The sequence below is a fragment of the Anabrus simplex genome, chromosome 12 (assembly GCF_040414725.1).
Source record: "Anabrus simplex isolate iqAnaSimp1 chromosome 12, ASM4041472v1, whole genome shotgun sequence".
Taxonomy (NCBI): Eukaryota; Metazoa; Arthropoda; class Insecta; order Orthoptera; family Tettigoniidae; genus Anabrus; species Anabrus simplex.
The window spans coordinates 45538394-45558759 of record NC_090276.1 but is presented as its reverse complement, the minus strand read 5'-3'; the positions used below and the strand labels follow the sequence as shown (position 1 = coordinate 45558759).

At 40.2% G+C, this 20366-nt stretch overlaps 1 protein-coding gene across 1 annotated transcript; it reads right to left on the bottom strand.

Annotated features, from left to right (window-relative positions):
* Positions 1 to 1704: 1704 nt before the first annotated feature.
* Positions 1705 to 13523, bottom strand: LOC136884129 (uncharacterized). Its single transcript, XM_068229802.1, has 2 exons — positions 13297 to 13523; positions 1705 to 2563 (listed from the first exon to the last, which is right to left on the bottom strand). The coding sequence occupies exons 1-2, from the start codon at positions 13521 to 13523 to the stop codon at positions 1705 to 1707; spliced, it is 1086 nt and encodes a 361-aa protein (XP_068085903.1).
* Positions 13524 to 20366: the final 6843 nt, after the last annotated feature.

The window sequence follows — 20366 nt, the reverse complement described above, 5'->3', positions numbered from 1 at the left end:
GTCAAGAACATCGTTTACCCCCTCAACTCGGAGGTTACGAAAGTTGCTGCAGGAAACGTGATCTGTGAGTGCGTTGGTTCGAGAAATCTCAAGACAGGTTTGCGTAAGTCTTAAGTTAGCCTGAGATGATGACATAAAATTATCTGCTATTCGATAGATGTTCAACACACTTCAGACAGTACTGTCAAGATCTCAACACGTTGCTTGCTTCTTTACGAAGGATGATATTAAAAGATTTACTTCATTGCTTAATATTAAATGCAGCTGGCTGATAACCATCAACCTCTCTTATAATCTAAACTCGGAGACTTGTACTGGCGGAGGAAAATACATTTATCTTAGACACGATCCCTTCTAGAATGCCGAAAGTGTAACCTTTCTTCTATGACAATAAATCCAAGTATTTCACTCTCTCCGAAAACGTCTCTGGAAACGAAAGCATTATTAGAGAATTTGATGCACTATATGAAACAAGTTTCTCTACTTCACAATGTTTAAATACTACATTTAGTGGAATTTTTCAATTTTGAGAGAAATAGTTCTTAAAATTCCTTTTATGTAAGGTAGTAAATAACACTTTTCAGATTTCAAGTATCCATAAAAATATAAAAAATGTTTGAAAGACATGCGGTAATTTAAAATCTCAAACTGTATATACGATCTTTTTAATACCAGTGACACTATGCATATCATTATTTACTCCCTGTAAAAATTCGTTCGAAATAGATTACACGTTCATTGAATTGATATGTCGTTATATCACTGAGTGATATGGATTCATTTCTGAGGTCGCATGGTGCTCTTTTTATTGACCAGTTTATTCTTCGGTAGGACTTGATAAAGAGAAAGAATTATTGCTGTCTGTTTTTCCATGGAGAACAAACAGTTCGTAGAAATTCTTGTCTAAGGAAAGTCGTGCCTTGTATGTCTATCTCGTAACACCTTACATGGAAAATATCCTTACGGAACCATAACTCTTGTTTGTGTTTCTTTTGTAATTAGTTTGGAATACAATGCGCTGCGATCCTTCTCAATGAATCGATTTGTAGAAAACAAAATGACATTCTTTGCAGTTGTTATGAACAGAGTGATACTTTTATAGCAGTCTATAATACAATTGTTCATTGAAACAACAAATCTAAATCAATAAACAAGTTTTATATGCTAAAGGATTTAAGGCACTAATGTATTAGAGGGAAGACCTTGTTTTCTTAATCCGATTAAATTATCGAATATAAATTGAATTAAAAGATTTCGGTCTAGCTCATATTTGCAAGTTAGCTGATGGATTTCATGCTTAATGTTTCACATAGTTATGTAGCATTTTGGAAGAACGTTTCTAGATTCCAGTATAAACAAAAGATGCATGAACTGGTAACAGCCAATTAATACCCGTGATGACTGTTTCCTTATAGTTAATAGTGGAGCAGATTGCTGTACTGCTGAAACAGACTCTCCAACTTTGTATACAACCTTACAGAAACGTATTGATAGCTTGAGAACATAAAAGATGTGATTATAATGTTCTTCACATAGATTCAGTCTTAATATAAGAACTGGTCGTTGTTATTTCAGCGAAGAATACCCGATTACATAATATACATACTCACTCATTCTATCTATGAATGAGTTAGGATTTTTTTGTTTTTTATTTGAATTGTCCTTTTTTTCTTAAAAAAAGAATTTATTTCCACTGGTATGCTATCAGTCCCATCCGTGGTGTGGTGGAGGATGATGTTCTATTGGCACCCAGACCTGTTCCCAAACGGGTTTCCAAACCTTCTTCCATTCCGGTACTTGATACTGCTTCCATTCTGGCACGCTAGTTTGCTTCCATTCGTCTTTCCAGATTAGTTTCTTGTCCGGTACCCAGACTAATTTCTTGTCTTGCTTCCAGATCTGAATCCATTCCTCCTTCCAGATCAGTTTCTTGTCTGGTACCCAGATCTGTTTCTTCTCTGTTCTCCAGATCTGTTTCCATTCTACCTTCCATTCCAGTTTCTTCTCAGGCACCCAGATTAGCTTCTTGTCTGTCCTCCAGATCTTCTTCCAGACAGGCTTCCAGATCAACTTCTTCTTCCATAAGCCGTGAGAAGTGTACTCCCATCCTTCATGATCCTTACCGTGAGACTTTTCTCCAGGTACCCACTCTTTGACCCATTCCGGAACCCAGATCTTTTTCCAGTCTGGAACTTGTATCTCTTTCCACACAGGAACCTTTATTTCTTTCCATATCGGAACGTTTATCTTCTTCCAGTCAGGGACTTGAATTTCTTTCCATACTGGAACTTGTATTTCTTTCCAGATTGGTTTCTGGATTTTCTTCCACACCGGAACTTTAATTTCCTTCCACACTGGGACTTGGATTTCCTTCCAGATGGGAACTTGTATTTTCTTCCAGACAGGCTTCCAGATCAACTTAGAAGCTGTCTTCCACACTTTTACCCAGTCCTCCTTCCAGACTAACTTCTTCTTCCACACGCCCTGAGGTTCAGGCTCGTGATGGTGGTGGTGATCTTCAGGAGGAGGGCCGTAGTCTCCGCGGGGCTCGGCGACATCCACACTGGAACAAAGAACGAATTCAAAAATTAATGAAAATCATCCTAAAAATGTTAAATATTTGAGGGGTTCACATAGTGAACCAAGTCTATTTTTAACATGGATATTATTTTTGGACTGGATGATCTATCCGGTATTATTGTCATAAATTTCCCGACACCATTGTTACCATGGCAACTAGTGTTCGTCTAAGCATGCTAGGTGAGTAGCGTCATCTATACGTTGCTATAACAACGCAAGCTCTTAGCATTACAGGAGGCTAGTTCCAAACAATACCCCTACCATATACGGACTTCCAAAGCCACATCAGGAAGAAGGCTTACAATCCAATCACTGGGCAACAACTCAGCTCATCAAAGGCAAGCATTACGCCGCTATCCATAGTCACATCCCACAGAAACCATGGTTCAATCTACTATCTCTAACTCGCCGACATATCACCTCAATTATCAGAATGAGAATTAGATATGCATCTTACCGCAATCATCTGTTAAGAATCGAAGTTGAAGACTCCTCAAATTGTCCCTCTGATCCCAATCAAGAATCAGACCTCAACCATACAATTTTAGGATGCACTAGATACAGTTCACAAGCAGCCAATTTATATCAAACGCTTATAAAACTGAAAGTACCACTTCCCACGTCCGTTTTGTCGTTGTTAAACAGCTATGTTATCCATATATATCAATTTTTAAGTGAAGCCAATTTAACATTGTGATACATTCGTTCCACAGTCTCTATTGAACTATCCTCATCCAACCCAAAATCCATCCCCTGTGGGTGGAGGACGCAGATGAAGAATACACCCACGGTATCCCCTACCTGTCGTAAGAGGCGACTAAAAGTGGTGACCAAGGGATGATTGAATTAGAACCATGAAACTGCTTGTGATTAGTACCATCAAGCGGGGAAAGCCATGGGTCGCCTTTACTTGCGAGTAGTACCACTATGTTAGGTACAGAATAGGTTTGTGATAAGTAGCAGCAGTGTGCGGTTCACTGTGGGTTTCCAGTACCTGTGATTAGTACCACTATATGCGGAACATCACCGACTTACGTTGCCTGTGATTTGTACCATTACGTGAGAAACACCACGGGTTTGGGCGTTGCCTGTGATTAGTACCACTATATGAACGACATTGTTGGTCTGCGTTGCCTGTGATTTGTACCCACTATGTGAGGAACACCACGGGATAGTACGAGTCCCTGTTATTAGTACACCTATGTTAAGTGCACCATGTGTTTGCGTTGCCTACGAATGGTGCCATTATGTGAGAAACACCATAGGTCTGCGTTACCTGTACGACGTACACTACTTGTGAGTAGTACCATAATGTTTGGAACACCGTGAGTTTACGCTACCTTTGATTAGTACCGCAACTTGAGAAATACCAAGGTTTTACTGTACTAGTTATAAGTGCCGTTATGAGGGACCGTTGACCTGGATATTGAACCTCTTTAGACAACAAGCATCATTGACTCAGGATTGTGCTCTGGAAGCAGTCCCTTGGTCAGTAATATAGTTTCTGAGAAGGTGAGGCATTGCGGGTCGGATCCCCTGATTGTTTTAAATTCATATTCATCCATTCATTCTTCGTCATCACGTTTTGAATTCTGGTCAGTGGATGGATTTTGTACTTTTAAATTGTCATTGCATTTCGTCTCATTTCGTACCATTAGGGGCCGATGACCTAGTAGTCACCAAGTAGTCGCAATACCATGACAGGTCCCATGTTGTAAACATGTTGCTCCTTGATGTTCCTATTTTAATAAATGTACAGACTTGGCAGCATACTTTCCTACCTACTCATTGGTCGTAAATCACTGCAAATGTGCTACATGAATGATGTGGCACCAGTCCATTTTCATCGCAGGGTTAGCATACACCTAACACGAGTCTTTCAAAAGCTATGGATTGGTCGGGGAGGGCCTGCCTGTTCGCCTGACCTTAACCCGTTAGATTATTGGCTTTGGGGACATGCCAAGACCATGGTGTATGTGGTCTCCATAAATGATGTGGATACACTTCTAGAACGCGTGTTCGATGCCTGTGGTGCAATCCTGCAACAGCCAGGCGGCGTAAGGTGAAAGGCTGAATTGTTATGGACGGCGGTCGCATCGAGTACAAAAGTACGTCAAAAGACGCGGTGATCGTTGATAGTAGTGGTAGCGGACCATAACTCCGAAGATGATGGGTTTGCGATCAAGTTTTATAGGACCATTTTTTTTCCTTCGTCTGTTGTCTGGCTCCATGGCTAAATGGTTAGCGTGCTGGTCTTTGGTCAGAGGGGTCCCGGGTTCGATTCCCGTCAGAGTGGGGGATTTTAACCTCCATTGTTTAATTCTGCTGACACGGGGGCTGGGTATGTGTCGTTTTCATTATTTCATCCTCATCGCGACGCGCAGGTCACCTACGGGAGTCAAATCAAAAGACCTGCCACTGGCGAGCCGAGTATGTCCTCCGACGTTCCTGGCGCTAAAAGCCATACGCCATTTAATTTCCTTCGTCTGCTGTATTCTGCCTCCTGTGTAAATATAGGAATCTTTTTCAAGGACACCCTGTATGATTTTAAATGCGAGTATTTGCAACTACTTGTTTTCCAGTTAACCGTTTCATCTTCACCACAACTGGCCCGTACTACTGATTTCAGTTTAGCGTAAGAGAGTATAAAGGGAATTCACTCCACACTGAGAGAATATTTACCAGATTAATCTCAGTCACTTTCATCGCACGCATGCTCATGAACCATGTGTAATTTGCTGTCAACCTGCCTCAGTTACACGCTTTCTCTTTCGGTAATGTATAGCATTTTCTAACTCGTCTAAGTAATGTGTGCGTTGAGACTGTGTTAAAAGTAACAACAATGGATATGTACACCTCTTGGTACAGTGCGTAACGAAAGTACAATAGGTGTACACCTCCGATATACAACTACGGCTTTCCTTCCAAAGGCATGGAATACCTTTGTTCTTTATGTGAAATCTTCAGTCATTTTACGGTAATGTCTTAAAAACAGCATTGGTGATTACATATTTTTCCTTTGGAACATAGTTAAATTGTCTCTCCCAAACACTAATAAGCAAAGCTCGGATTTTCATGCCGTAACAGGTTAGATTGCAAACTAAATTTGGTTAATAGTAAGTGTCGGCCACCCGCTCTTCCATAATGTAGCAAGAGTAACATAAGTTAAAGGAGTTCTGATGGGCCGTACCCCTAATATTTATGCAACCTCCATAGCTTAATCGTTGTGAAGGAAGATTATACTTGCTGCTCGCTTCAGAAACTTTGCATTCTAACCTATTAAAGCATAAAAATCCGGGCTCTACTAATAAGCATGATTATTCAAAATGAAACCTCACGGAATTTAGTACGCTAGATATATCAGGAATTTGAATGATAGGAATATAAGACATTTGATTAACCATACCGATACCAAGCACACGAGAAATGAAAGTATCTGGACACAAATGGCATAGATATCGGGTTTAATGGACGCTTTCAAGTCTTGAGAACACGAAATGTAGCTCATAATGACATGACCATAAGGGATGGACCTCACAGAAGGTAGTCGACATCTTCAAGCTTTTCAGAAGCAGATAGGAGGAAGGTTTTTGAATAAAGCGATCATGGCGAGGATATGTACGACTACTATTAAACCCGTAGCAACATGTGGCTGTGAATCTTGGGGCAATGCCTAACAGAATAGACTACTATCTGAGGAACGTTTTACGTAAACTACATGGCCTAAAATTTGCGAATAAGAAACAGTTTTTGGCTGAGAATTCGTGCAGATCCCCAGACATTGTAGTTAAGATAAAAATTAGAAGACTTGAATGTTGTGAGAATGGAAAATACTCGGGTACTTCAAAAGAAAGCGATGAAGTTTGGTCATGGACGATTTGAAAATGACGGAGGAAAAATAAAATTCTCTTGATAAGAACGAATGGGCGGTTCTAAAGGAATCCAAGGATGAACTAAGAAGTCAGTAAAGACAATATATAATTATTTTACAGGAATGTAACACTTGATGTGTGGCGAACACGTCACACCAGGTATGTTTCTACGTATATGTGCGAGCCTGTTTTATTTCTTATCCTAGCAAGTAAGTCCACGCTACGAAAGGAATACTAGCTGCACCAATCGGAGGCCGAGGCACAGAATGAACTGTACATTCTCTATGAGAACAAGGGAATCAGAAGAGCTAGAGAAAAAGGAAAGGAAAATTGTGAGAAAAATCTAGGAACCATTGAAAACGGTGGAGGAAGGGTTTAGGCATAATAGAAATGAAGATCTGTAAGAGAGTGAAGGAAATGGAATGATGTCACACAATCAGAAAGAGAACTATTTCATAATGGTGGATAATAGCAGACTTACAAAAAAAAAATCAAACATGTTTACAAGCGCAAGCATGAAAAACAGTAGATGCAAGGAATAAGCGAAGAAACGACAGAGTTCGGAATAACAGAGGGTATAATAAGACAGAAGAGAAAATTATACAAGGAAATGAGGAAACAGGAAAGGAAAAAGATGAACGGCTATTGGAAAGTAACACAGGAAACACAAGATGAATGCATAGGGTTAATTTATGTAGTCCTTAGACGGAATAGTTTTTTTTATAAGGAATACGTACATAAATAATATAAATACAAGAAAAGCAACTCGCAGTGCACAGATGGAGGAATACTGGGCTGAGAAGAAACCAGAGTTAGGAACCACGTGATTCAAGGCGCCTTAACGAACCAAAAATAAATATATCGTTATGAAGCACGATTATTATATACTTCGACTCTGTCGATATTCTGATTATGAACTGCTAGACCTACTGTTTTACGGATAATCAGAACCGCGGGGATGTGATTGTTTGAAATCTTATTTAGTAAGATTGAAATTACGACTGCATTAACGGAGAAGGCACTGATAATGCCACTAAGCTGTAATTTTCAAGTAAACAGTTTATGTACCTGTTTCTCCACTTGCCGTCTGTTAGCGAGCGTTGTTGAGGAATATGCTTTCAGGAGAAGAGGAGATAAGAGGAGAAAGTGTAGTTCATCAATAAACAGCTAATTAAGTGACTCAGTTAAGATTGTCAAAGCGTGTAACACTAATGGGAGGACACGGCCAATTGGCAGACCACGACCGACCACACTAAACACGCTGATATCTTGATTCACTGCCAGAAGAATTACCTCTGCACTTATGCAACTTAATGGCTCTTAATTTGAGAGCGTCTGGTACGGACCACGCGTTCCTGTGTGAGGCTGGCATTGTTTCAAATGACTGATTTTATGTTGTTTACTATCCTATCTCCCTTGACCGACACTTGTCCTCTTCAAACCTAGATTTTATTAACTTCTCTCTGGGGCCTGGAGTACCTTCAATTTTCACGCTTTTCATAGCTCTCGCCTTTCTTTTGTCATTACCTTGATGAAGGTTAGGGTTTCTTTGCTGGGGCTGAGTGGCTCAGACGGTTAGGCACTGGCTTTCTGACCCCAACTTGGCAGGTTCGATCCTGGCTCAGTTCGGTTGTATTTGAAGGTGATCAAATACGTCAGCCTCGTGTCGGTAGATTTACTGGCACGCAAAAGAACTCTTACAGGACTAAATTCCGGCACATCGGAATCTTAGAGAACCGTACAGTTGGTTAGTAAGAGTAGTTAAAACCGATAACATTACTATTCGGGCTTCTTTCAATTTTCTTCTCTGATTCTTGTTCATTATACGAGTCTGTTCATCATCAGAGCCTGATAAATCCTACTTTAACGAGCGAGTTGGCCGTGTGATTAGGACCACATAGCTTTGAGTTTGCATTCGGGAGGTCGTGGGTTCGAATACCATCGTCGGCAGCCCTGAAGATGTTTTTCAGGAGGCCATGTGCTATTATATATTAATTTGAATGAATTATGAATACATAAATAAATTAATGGTTAACGTATGAACGAATTTACGAAAGGATAAATAAATAAATAAATAAATAAATAAATAAATTGATCAACAAGTTTCGAAATGATATTTGATGTAAAAGATATTTTTCACTAACATTCATACTTTTGAGGAATAATCACGGTTAAACTTTATGAAAAATATAAATAATTTTTTATTTATTTTGCTCTTAAACTATGTCAAAGGAAACTGATATTTTTTCTTTAGAAAAGCTTTTCTCTTTGCTTCTTTTTCTTATTTTTTAAACTGTAATCGTTTAAATGTGGATGTGACTTGATTCCCTCCGCAAGTGCACCAGGATCGAAGTCAGAAATATTTTAAACATTCGTAAAAGTGAACTACATAATACTTACTGTCTTTCTACTCGTACTGGGTTACTGTAGACGGGTACGGCGAGGAGGACCCCCAGTAGAACCTTGAAACACAAGAAATTTGAACATTTATTGTAGGCGCCGTTCATAGGACGGAATCATATTTTATGAAACTTGTTAATAAGTCGCAGATAGTTTCTTTTTAGGGATAATAATTTCTAATCTTTATTTGGTTAGGAGAGGTAAAATGATTCATTGTACGTTTTGGTAGAGTAACAACCCCTGTCCCTGAATGTAAGTTTCTAGTATCATATTTGTCTTTCTGTTCCTCAACATTCTGATGTGATAACATTTCTTTCGAGCGAGTAATTTTGACTATTTAAGTTGATCGCTAATCAGTAATAATTTAGATGTTCATCAGGTATTGACCTAGTGCTGAAAACCCTAAGTTGTTCTATTTTCTCCTGTAAATACTCACAATAACAATGTTTATATGAAGCTACATTAAAATTTTGTAATATAAGGAATCATTCAGGTTTAGTCTTATGGTTAAGGGAAGACGTAAGTTATAGCGAGTGGTTTTTTATACGCTGATTTGTAGTATCTCGTCGTTGTCGGAACAAAACCTCCTATGTGATAATATTTTTGGAGATATGCTGACCCGCAGCACATACATTATGAAGAGCGAGAATGCCTTGACAATATTAACACAATATTGCACTTTAGATAGCAGAACTTTTCCGGCCAAAGTTGTAGGCAAAAATATTTCAAATAGGAGATTTTTTCCCGGCAGCGACGATCTTCAGATAGTTACAAAGCTATATCAGCTGCATCGCAATTCTGTAGGAGGGGTTGCACTAATGAGAGGGGGGGGGGGTTGAATCATTCTGAATAACGGGAGTAGAAGTTAAGTAAATATCGAATGAAATCCAGTATTGTTTGGATACTGTTTATTTCTCTCAAATTCTCTCTTTGTTTTTTTATGACGGAAAAGACGCTGAGAAATGAGGAAGGGAAGATGAAGAATAACTTGTAAGTACCGTCTCTTGACAAGTGTATTTCTTATGAATTAATCAGCTGCGTGACGTTATAGCACAGTCACATTAGAACTAGCTTGACTGTTTCAGACACCAAAAGCTGCGTTCCCTAATCTTGCTGTGAGGCAAACAAATGGGGTCAGTATTCAACATTTATTTCATGTTTTCCATTGTGACATATGTGATATACTGTATATTATAAAACTTCGGAAACTAAATTGTGTTGCTTCCACCCACCCACCCACCCACACACACCAGACACAATTTGTCACTTTTACTTATCAATCTTTCTTGAAATTCATTTTTTTCCAACCTTAAGGTTACCAGATTCGCGAGATCAAAGGGAATCATTCACTTAGAGACGCCTCTCCTCCTCTTTCTTTACATGGTACCCTCGTTGTATAGGGATGAAAAATCCTCCCTTTTCTCCGTCCGTTAATGTTAAAAGGGTTTGGGTTAGTGTAATTGAGATTTCCGTTCAAATGTCGATCTTTATCTCCTTGCCACTAGTTATCAATAATTTATACAATTCAAACCACAGATCTTGTCATTTCTTATGTTACTAATGATATCAGGGAGACTATTTGTGTTGATGAAACTCTTGATATAGTTATAGGATTACCACGATTATTGATCAGACTGGTGACTTCAATGCGCGGGTAGTTACCGAACATTTTATACAGAAGAGATTAATTATCTTCGGAATGATTTTCTGGGAAGAAAGTGTCAGATTTTAATAATAAAGTAACTCCTGCTAAGTTATTTTCGCAGAGTTCAATGTTTTGTAAAAAAAAGTTTTTTCTGCTAGTGGCTTTACGTCCCACCGATACAGATAGGTCTTATGGCGACGATGGGATAGGAGAGGCCTAAGAGCAGGAAGTGGCCGTGGCCTTCATTAATGTACAGCCCCAGCATTTGCCTGGTGTGAAAATGGGAAACTACGGAAAACCATCTTCAGGGCTGCCGAGAATGGGATTCGAATCCACAATCTCCCGGATGCAAGCTCACAGCCGCGCGCCCCTAACTGCACGACCAACTCGCCCGGTGTAAAAAAAGTTTAATTGATTTACCAATTATTGTAAAATAAAAAAATATCTTATAGAGAAATATGAAAGATATTGCACGATTTCTCTATTTCTGAAATTATCTCCATAGAAATCGATGAATACCCTTGGAGGAGTGGAAGGTAAAGGTTTCTACCATTGTTAACCTCGGCTCGTGATGGGGTAGAGTGGTTAGCTCTACGCCCGGCCGCCTTTGCCCCCAGGAATTAACCTGGTACTCATTTTTGGTGTAGGCTGAGTGAACCTCAGGGCCATATGCACCTCCGGAATTGGAAATCTCGTTTCTAAAATTTTACGACTTTCTGACGGGATTCGAACCCACATCCTTCCGCGCGAACCGAGCACGCCTTTACCGCCTCGGCCAGGCAGCCCCTATCTAGTCTGGAGATAATATTATTGTCTGTACGTTTTAATAACTACTTCTACAGTTTTCAGAGACTCCAAAGTACCGAATATTGGCCTGCAGGAGGACGTTTACTTGTCTCTAAATCTACCGACATGAGGATGGTGGTGTTTGAATACCTTCAAATACCACAGACTGAGTCGGAACTGAACCAGCGGACTTAAGCTCAAAAGGTCAGCACTCTTCCGTTTGAGCTATGCAGCCCAGCTACTCTCTAGGTCTCTCCTTCGTAAGAGTGGAAAATGTAGTGAGACGATTATTCTGACACATGCGCGTCGTAGGTTCCTTCCTTGAATACCTATTGTTTTTTACCGTTTAAGGCTTAATTAGCGAGGCCCTGGAAGTCGCACTTTCAATTGTTTACATGGGTACTTTTCCTCTTCTTTCTTAGGTCATCTAAATGATAATACCAATGTTAATGTCATTTAAAGCGAATAATGAATCAGTCTCTTGATTCATCACTTCCTATTTCGGAATGAACTAGACCAATTTAAGCGTTTGTATTGCATCCCACCTGAGAGATAGGCAGTAAGTAAAGCAGCAACGTAAGACTGAGTGCATTATAAAAATAGAAACTACGCTATACTATTGTATTCGGTCGTGTATTATACGAATATTTTCATCTGTAATGGTAATGCTGGCTGTTATCTTAAAGATGAAAATGTTATATATGTATAATATATATATATATATATAATCAGCTATAGATACTAACAATTTAGAGGAAAATTTATAGATTTAACAACTCTAATTATATCAGCTTATTCGGTGAGTAAGAGCCCCTTTGAAAATACCATCGAACTAAAGAGGCTCTGGAGTGCCTAAAGTTTGCCCTATAAGAGGAAGTGTAACTTCACGTCATTTTTCTATTGGATTACTTGTAGGTTAATCTGCCATATTCCGACAGTCCTTTTCACCCTGAATCCGTCAGAATACATTTCCTCAGGTTTGGAAGTAATAATTATAATATGCCACTAGATTTATGTCTCACTAAATATTTTTACGATATTCAGAGACGCGGAGGTACGGGAATTTGGTTCCAAAGGAGCTGTTTTACATGCCAGTATATCTACTGACACGTATTGAGCATACTGAGAAACCACCAGGAGTAAATATGAAGGAACGTGAGGAAGTGGTTTAATTAACTGATGAAAGTGCATAATTTTGGCAATAATGACAGTTAATATAAAAGTGAGAGAGGAGACAAGGAATGTTGCCACCAACCGCAGATTAAGAAGTGAAAATCTTCACACTCACGACATTTGGTTTCAACTTCAGGTACATTAATATGTTGTAGTTCTAGTTCTTTTGTAAGACCGATGAGCTTGGTTAATACGTTTATTGTATTTGTTTGAATGAATTTCGCAATTTTGTTTAAAAATGGAACAAAATTGTGAAAAGTTCAAGCGATGATGCAGGATTCGTAAAATTTCTTTCCTTGTGCGGATTGTGAGGTCTATCACAATGTTATGACTAATTTCACATTCCTTAAAAATATTCCCTCATATTGCCTCTGCTACCGAACAATATACCCCTAACAAACTTATACTCTGGTCGTATGTTGTAGTGCTGTCTGAGTTAGGTGATTCTGAATATAAATTTGAAAGTGGCACGAACGTTTTGGTTTATGAAACATAATTGCAATACATAGAAGAATTCCTGTCCGAAGTTACGAACAACTTTCTAGGGCATCGGGAAATTACGTATTGGTAGTGCTAATTAGGAAGCATCATTCGTATGAAGTAATTCTGTTCGAACGACTAACAAGTTAGTGTGACATAAACGTATGACAGGTCTGTAAAATAGTTTGCATAAACAGTAGGCGCAGAACTACTGCAACCTGGACGACACTTACAGATCTGTAATTTGAACTCAGTCTGTCCTGTCACTACTCTGCTTCCTGCAATTAATAACCGTCTAGGTTGACACACAACCCCATTAGATACGATGCTACTTATTTTAGATAGTTAAACAAAACAAACCTGTGGCGCAGCGTTCCATTAGGGCCTTGAACTTCCAAGGAGACTACCGTGGCGACATCCTCAGTCTTACAGTTTGGCTTTCGGAACCGGGTACGCTGCCTCTGTTTATCAGTTAACTCCTCCGTTAGCTTCACGAGGCTGAGTAAAACCCGTTCAAGCTTCAGTTCAGAAATAAAATCTCTAAACTGCATAGGAATTCGAACCCGTAACCACCGGGTAAGAGACATGCTTGCTACTTCTTCACGACGGAGCTGTATTATATATAAATAGGTTCTCATATCTCAACTTTGTCTGGCACTGAAGTATAATTATTAAGAAAGACGTGGTTAAGAAGAACTGACTGATTTTGCAGGTCTTGTAGGAACAAAGAATAAAAATTGAACATTCCATTTTGCTATTATATTCTCGTACTTTCGATATTTACAGCTAACAAGTAGGGAAGTAAAATAGATTGAACATGACAATTATCGTGGAGATAATTCTTACATATCAAGTTAAAGTTTCTGATCTTGTAGACTCAAACGATGTACGTATGTTCAACATCTCTTCTACTGATTTCGTAGTAATTTCGTGAATTAACTTGAAAATTTAGTATGCCAGTTTATCTATTTATTCTCCGTCAGATACTAAATGACTTACGTTCCATAACTTAGAACAACTTGCAAAACACACAACACAGCTTGCATACGTAGTTATATTGCAGAATTTGACCCTGCCGAAGCTAACCTAACCTAACCCCATAGTACTACAGTCCTGAAGCGCTTTGGCCTACCAAGCGACCGCTGTTCAGCCCGCAGGACTGCAGATCACGAGGTGTCGTGTGATCAGCACGACGAATCCCCTCAGCCGTTACTCTTGGCTTTATAAACCGGGGTCGCTATCTCACCGTCAGATAGCTCCTCAGTTCTAAACACGAAGGCTGAGTGGACCTCGAACCAACCCTCAGATCCAGGTAAAAATCCCTGACCAGGCCGGGAATCGAACCCGGGGATTCCGGGTAAGGGACAGGCACGCTACCCCTTCACCACGGGGCCGGCTTAGTCACTGTCTAGCCGAGGAAATAAAGGCATGATTTCGATTCCCGTCAGGAGTTTGAAAAATATATGAAACAGAATTTAAATATCTCGAGAGGCACGTGGTTCTGAGGCTCACACAGCCTACAACCAAAATGAATTTCAAGTAAATTCCTGGAGGCATAGGTAGCCGAGCATTGAGATCCAGACTTGATGTCGCGGTTACGGATAGTGGAAGCCTTTATCTTCAATTCCCACAAGGACCTTCATGGTCTGTACGGAGGTGACTGCCATGGAAGCTAATTATAAGATATTTAAGCAAATAATAGCTCTTCACTGATATTATTTTAAAACATACCCTAAAATATCTTATAGGATTGTAGTTTGCATGGCATATTATACTTCAGAAACTAAATGTTCCATGATGCAAATTTAATATCAAAGTGTTGTCAAATTTCCCTTTGGAAAAATTAAATGATCATAGATAAATCTTATGTCTCTCGGTCATGGCGATCCATCAACGGTTGCTGGGTATAATCACGTCACACACTTTGAATCGCTAATATATTTCAGACAGCCTGCACGGTTGCTAGGTAACATTGTCTGACCATTACATCACGACATGCACGGTTGCTAGGTTACACTACTTCCGTTACATGTTTTGTTACGGTAATTTTTGAGATAACCCTCAATAAGACATTTATGTCAATATAAATTACTCCCTTAGGGATTCATAATTTATGAGTATACCTCAGATTTGTAGGTGGTAATAGGTCGGAATGTAAAGTAATTTGGTTTGTAGGAAGTGTCATGCAACCCGTTGTACCACAATGTAGGAAGAGTCGCATAAATTCAAGGAGTTCTATAGGCTGTACCCCTAATATATATGCAAATCTCATAGCATAACCGTTGTACAGTGTAGGGTATACTTGTTACTGGCTTAAGTAAGTTTGCATTCTAACCTATTAGTCCCTAATAATCCGGACTCTATTTATGAGACATGCCGTATGTGACAATAATAGGCTCAAGGTGAGCCGGGCGTTGGTTTCCGCTCTTTAGTGCTGTATTCCTAACTTTGTACTATTTCCTATCCGACCTATTGGTCTTTTGTGATCCAGGTGGTAGCTGAATTCATGTGGTTTCTATTTGTTTAACCGACATTTCCTTACTTCAACGATACGTAACCCCTCCCATTCTTCCTTCGGTTGTTTTATACGGGAGTTATAATGTCGAAACAACAATAACTACAACGAATACAAAATGGTGACAACGCTTATGAACAATATTATTATCTTGATTATAATCGTGACAGGATAATAGCATTTTAGTAATCTTTTGGCGTGCCCAAAATTCGCTTCTGGATCGCAAGACCTAAGATTCGATTCCATCTTGGATGGACGAATACAAATAAAGATACTTTCACTTAGAATTGAATTTACAATTACAAACTACAGCCAATCGATCACCAATCACCTTCATTTAGGGCTGTCGCAGCTTCCCTATCAATCGTTTACTTACTTTTTTCTTTAAAATTTTCAAAGAACTCGGAAATTTATTAAACATTTCGCTTGATAATTCATTCCAATCCCTTACTCTTCGTCCTATAAATGAATATTTGCCCCGATTTGTCTTCTTGAAGTCCAGCTTTATCTTCATATTTACCGAGCTCGATATCTGCAGTCGCTTAAGTGCGGCCAGTATCCAGCATTCGGGAGATAATAGGTTCGAACCCAACTGTCGGCAGCCCTGAAAATGGTTTTCTGTGGTTTCCCATTTTCACTCCAGGCAAATGCTGGGGCTGTACCTTAATTAAGGCCACGGCCGCTTCCTTCCCACTACTAGCCCTTTCCTGTCCCATCGTCGCCATGAGATCTATCTGTGTCGGTGCGACGTAAAGCAACTAGCAAAAAATATCTTCATATTTTGATCTCCTACTTTCAAAAGCTCGCTTCAGCTTCTGTCTATTTAAGTCATTCCACGCCAACTCTCCATTGACAGCTCGAATAGTCGAGCGTCTCGTTTCCTTACTCCCAAATCTTCCCAGCTCAAAGTTTCCAGCGTTTTCGTAAGACAACTCATTTGTCGGAAATCACCCAGAACAAATCGAGTTGCTTTCCTTTGAATATTTTCCATTTCTCGTATCAAGTATTCCTGGTGAGGGTACCATACACCGGAACCATACTCTAACTGCGGTCTTACCAGAGACTTATACGCCCTCTCCTTTACATCATTACTACAACCCCGAAATCATCTCATAACCTGTGAAAAGTTCTGTAACCTTTCTTAACAAACTCGTTAATATGATTACCCCAATGAAGATCATGCCTTATATCAACATCTAGGTACCGAGCTCGATAGGTGCAGTCACTTAAGTGCGGCCAGTATCCAGTAATCAGGAGATAGTGGGTTCGAACCCCACTGTCGACAGCCATCAAAATCGTTTTCCGTGGTTTCCCATTTTCACATCACGCAAATGCTGGGGCTGTACCTTAATTAAAACCACGGCTGCTTCCTTCCCACTCCTAGCCCTTTCCTATCTCATCGTCGCCATAAGACCTATCTGTGTCGGTGCGACGTAAAGCAACTTGTACCAAAAATTTAGCACCTAGGTTCTTACAGTGTTCCCCATGAATGAGGTACTATCACACCGTTAAACATTAAATGTTAAACCAGTAAAAAAAAAAAAAAAAAGCTACCCCAACCCTTAAGTCGAGAAGGTACCAACTTTGTGAATGATAAATCCCATCCACATTCACGAAATTCTGAATATATTGCACACACGTTTCACTGATACATTTTTGAAAGTGTTAAATTATAAAAGAAATAATACACACAACTAAAACACGCGCGGTTGTTTGCCTAATTCACGAATAACGTAATGTGATTGGGATTTATCATGAACGCTTGTTAGATGTAATAAACCGATCACTGCGTGTAGTATTAAAAAGTCACATAGATGGTTGTTGCACTGACCAGGAGTGTCCACGTCTTCATCTTGCTGCCGCCTCTACGCGCAGGTCCTACGAGGAAGAAGGACCCTGCTGCTTCTCTTTACAAAGCCTGCTGAAGACTAACTGTCAATGCACGAAACGTGCACAGGGCTGTTATATAGCTGGCCATGTCCATCTTCCTCCCACCTCTGACATTGCGTGTTGGAGTGTGTTTTGCATGAAACTTTCCCTTGGCGGGACGGACGGACGGACGGTCTGGCGGGGGCTCCCCTTCCAGAACGACCACCGACCAACCATGCTGCGAGTATTTTCTCTTCAGCAGGGCAGCTGCTGTCTGTGTTACAGTGTGAGAGAGGGGAATCATATACCACTTTCTTCCATTAACCGGGAAAAGAAATGGAATAACTGCGTCTTTGTATTGTAATATTAGCAACAATGGTACCACAGGTGCTTGAGAATTCGTAAACGAACAACATCTGTGTGGATTCTTTTTCGTTAATGGTTTTCTCTCTTTTGTGACTTTACTGCTTATATCCATGACGCCGCGTGTGAGGATGTAATTGTTCTTATGGCCGAGCGAGCTGGCCGTGCGATAAGGGTTTGCCTGCATTCTGGAGATAGTGGCTTCGAACCCCACTGTCGGCAGCCCTGATGATCGTTTTCCAGGCAAATACTGGGGCTGTATCTTAATTAAGGCCACGATCATTTCCTTCCTACTCCTCCCCCCGTGGTTGAGGGCGGTAGAATAACACGCACGGTATCTCCTGCCTGTCGTGAGAGGGGACTAAAAGGGGCTCTAAAGTTGGGAGCGTGGGTTGGCGACCACGGGGCCCTCAGCTGTGTCCTGGCATTGCTTCCACTTAGTTGTGCCAGGCTCCTCACTTTCATATATCCTATCCGATCTCTCTTGGTCAACTCTTGTTCTTTTCCGACCCCGACGGTGTTAGAGCACTCGAGGTCTAGGGAGTCTTTCATATTTACGCCCTTCGTGGCGCTTTGGGAAGTGTCGGATCCCTTCCATTTTTTCTTCCCGATTACTGTTATATAGGGGATGGTTTCCTAGTTGTACTCCATCTTTAAAAAAAATCACCACCACTTCCTTCCCACTCCTAGCCCTTTCCTATCCTATTGTCGCCATAAGACCTATCTGTGTCGATGCAACTTAAAGCAAATTGCAACGTAAGTGCTCTTATGAGTTGTTCAGCTGATCCCACTGTAGCTCAGTAGTAGAGCGACGTTCTCTGCACCCGAAGACCTCGGGTTGAAACGCGATACATTTTTGAAGAGTGGATGTAAAAGATCTCCTGTGACACATTTGCTTTTTGAAAATCCTGACCTGTTTCCGGTAATTCGACCAGGTCAGGAATGCAATGAATGGAGCCTTATCTAGCGGCCACACTCTTCTTCGGCAATGATTAATGCCTGACAAATGAAATGAAAAGACATCAGAGTGTATTGCTGGAATTAAAAATGACAGGGAAAACTGAAGTACCCGGAGAAAACCTGTCGCGCCCCCGGACGGTTGAGGCCTGGTCTTCTGACCTCAACTTGGCAGGTTCGGTCCTGGCTCAGTCCGGTGGTATTTGGTGGTCAGATACGTCAGCCTCGTGTCGGCAGATTTACTGGCACAGAAAAGAACTCGTGAGGGATTGAATTCCGGCACTTCAGCCTCTGCGAAAACCGTAAAAGTAGTTCGTGGGCCGTAAAGCCAATGACATTCTTCTTCTCCTTCTTAGCGAATTCTCTAAATATTGGAAGACGTTTAACCAGATAATTCGATCAATTCTTCTGTGGGTTGTTCTTGTTCCAATAGGCTTTCATTCTTTCAGAGATGGCTTGTGTACGTTTCCCAACTGTTTGTGTTTAAAGATGTCTCTTTCTAGAATGTCTGTTGAACTTACGTTTGCGTTTATTATTACTGTTGTGTAACGGTATGTTGAGTATTCAGCCCGGAGGCTGATTTGAATCTCAGCAGCTCCGCCATCAGCCGTTAGGTGGCCCAGGCGTCAATGAAGAGCCGTACTAAAGAAACAAGGAGTGAGGCAGTTTCCCGTTGCTTTCCTCACTGGGCCAGAAGTTGCTATTACATCTCAATTTGGCAAGACCACTGTGGTGCATGCACCAACCGACTCCATGAGCAAAATGTTCACACTATTCATAACAGGAGCTGGCTGCATAAGGAATGATATTACTAGCATCACTCATACCTCAGTCACATTCATATTGTCAGAGCCAAGGTTAAGTCTGAGACAGATCATTGAAAGTAACACATTTGCTCTAGCCTATAGCAGAAGATACTAGATCTTGCCAGCAAATACATTCTTCTTCTTCTTTCTTAGATTTTGGCCATCTAAGGACCACAGAAAGTTGCCCTGTGCATTCATATTAATCCTTCTTTTCTTGACTTCCAATAGTTCTTTATCCTTTCACTTTGCTGTTTCCTCCTCTCTTGTGTCCAGATGTTATTATAACCTTCCTTCCTTTCCTTCTCCTGGAAACCCTTGAAATTTTGTATCAACCTGAAAGTTGTTCTGTCTTGTATTACATCGTCTGTTATTCCAATCTCTGTCATATGTTTTTTTACTCCTTGGATCCACTGGTTGCCATTCTTGTTCTTGTAAACCTGGTTAAAAACTCTACTGTTATCCATCCTCATTATGTGACCAAAATATTTAATTCTCCTCTTCCTGATCGTGTCTAACAGCCTTTAATTTTCTTCATCCTTGTATAGATCTTTATTCTTCCTATGTCTAAACTTTCGTTCCTTCGTTTTCGATGGTCCCCAAATTTTCCTCAATATTTTCCTTTCTTTTTTATCTATCTATTCTATTTCACCAGCTTTCGTAGAGAACATGCATTCTGTGGCATACAGACTCTCAGGTTTGATTACTGTGTTGTAGTGTTTGATTTGGGCGTTCCTTGAGAGATTCTTCTTATTGTAGGTAACTTTAGTAAGTTGGTATGCTAGTTCCAGTTTTCTTGCTCTTGATCTGTTTGCTTCCCTATCGAGTCCATTAACCTGAATTATTTCACCTAGGTATTTAAATTTATTAACCTTGTTGATTTTCGCGTACTCTGTTTTTAGCACTGTGGGTGAATCCATAAT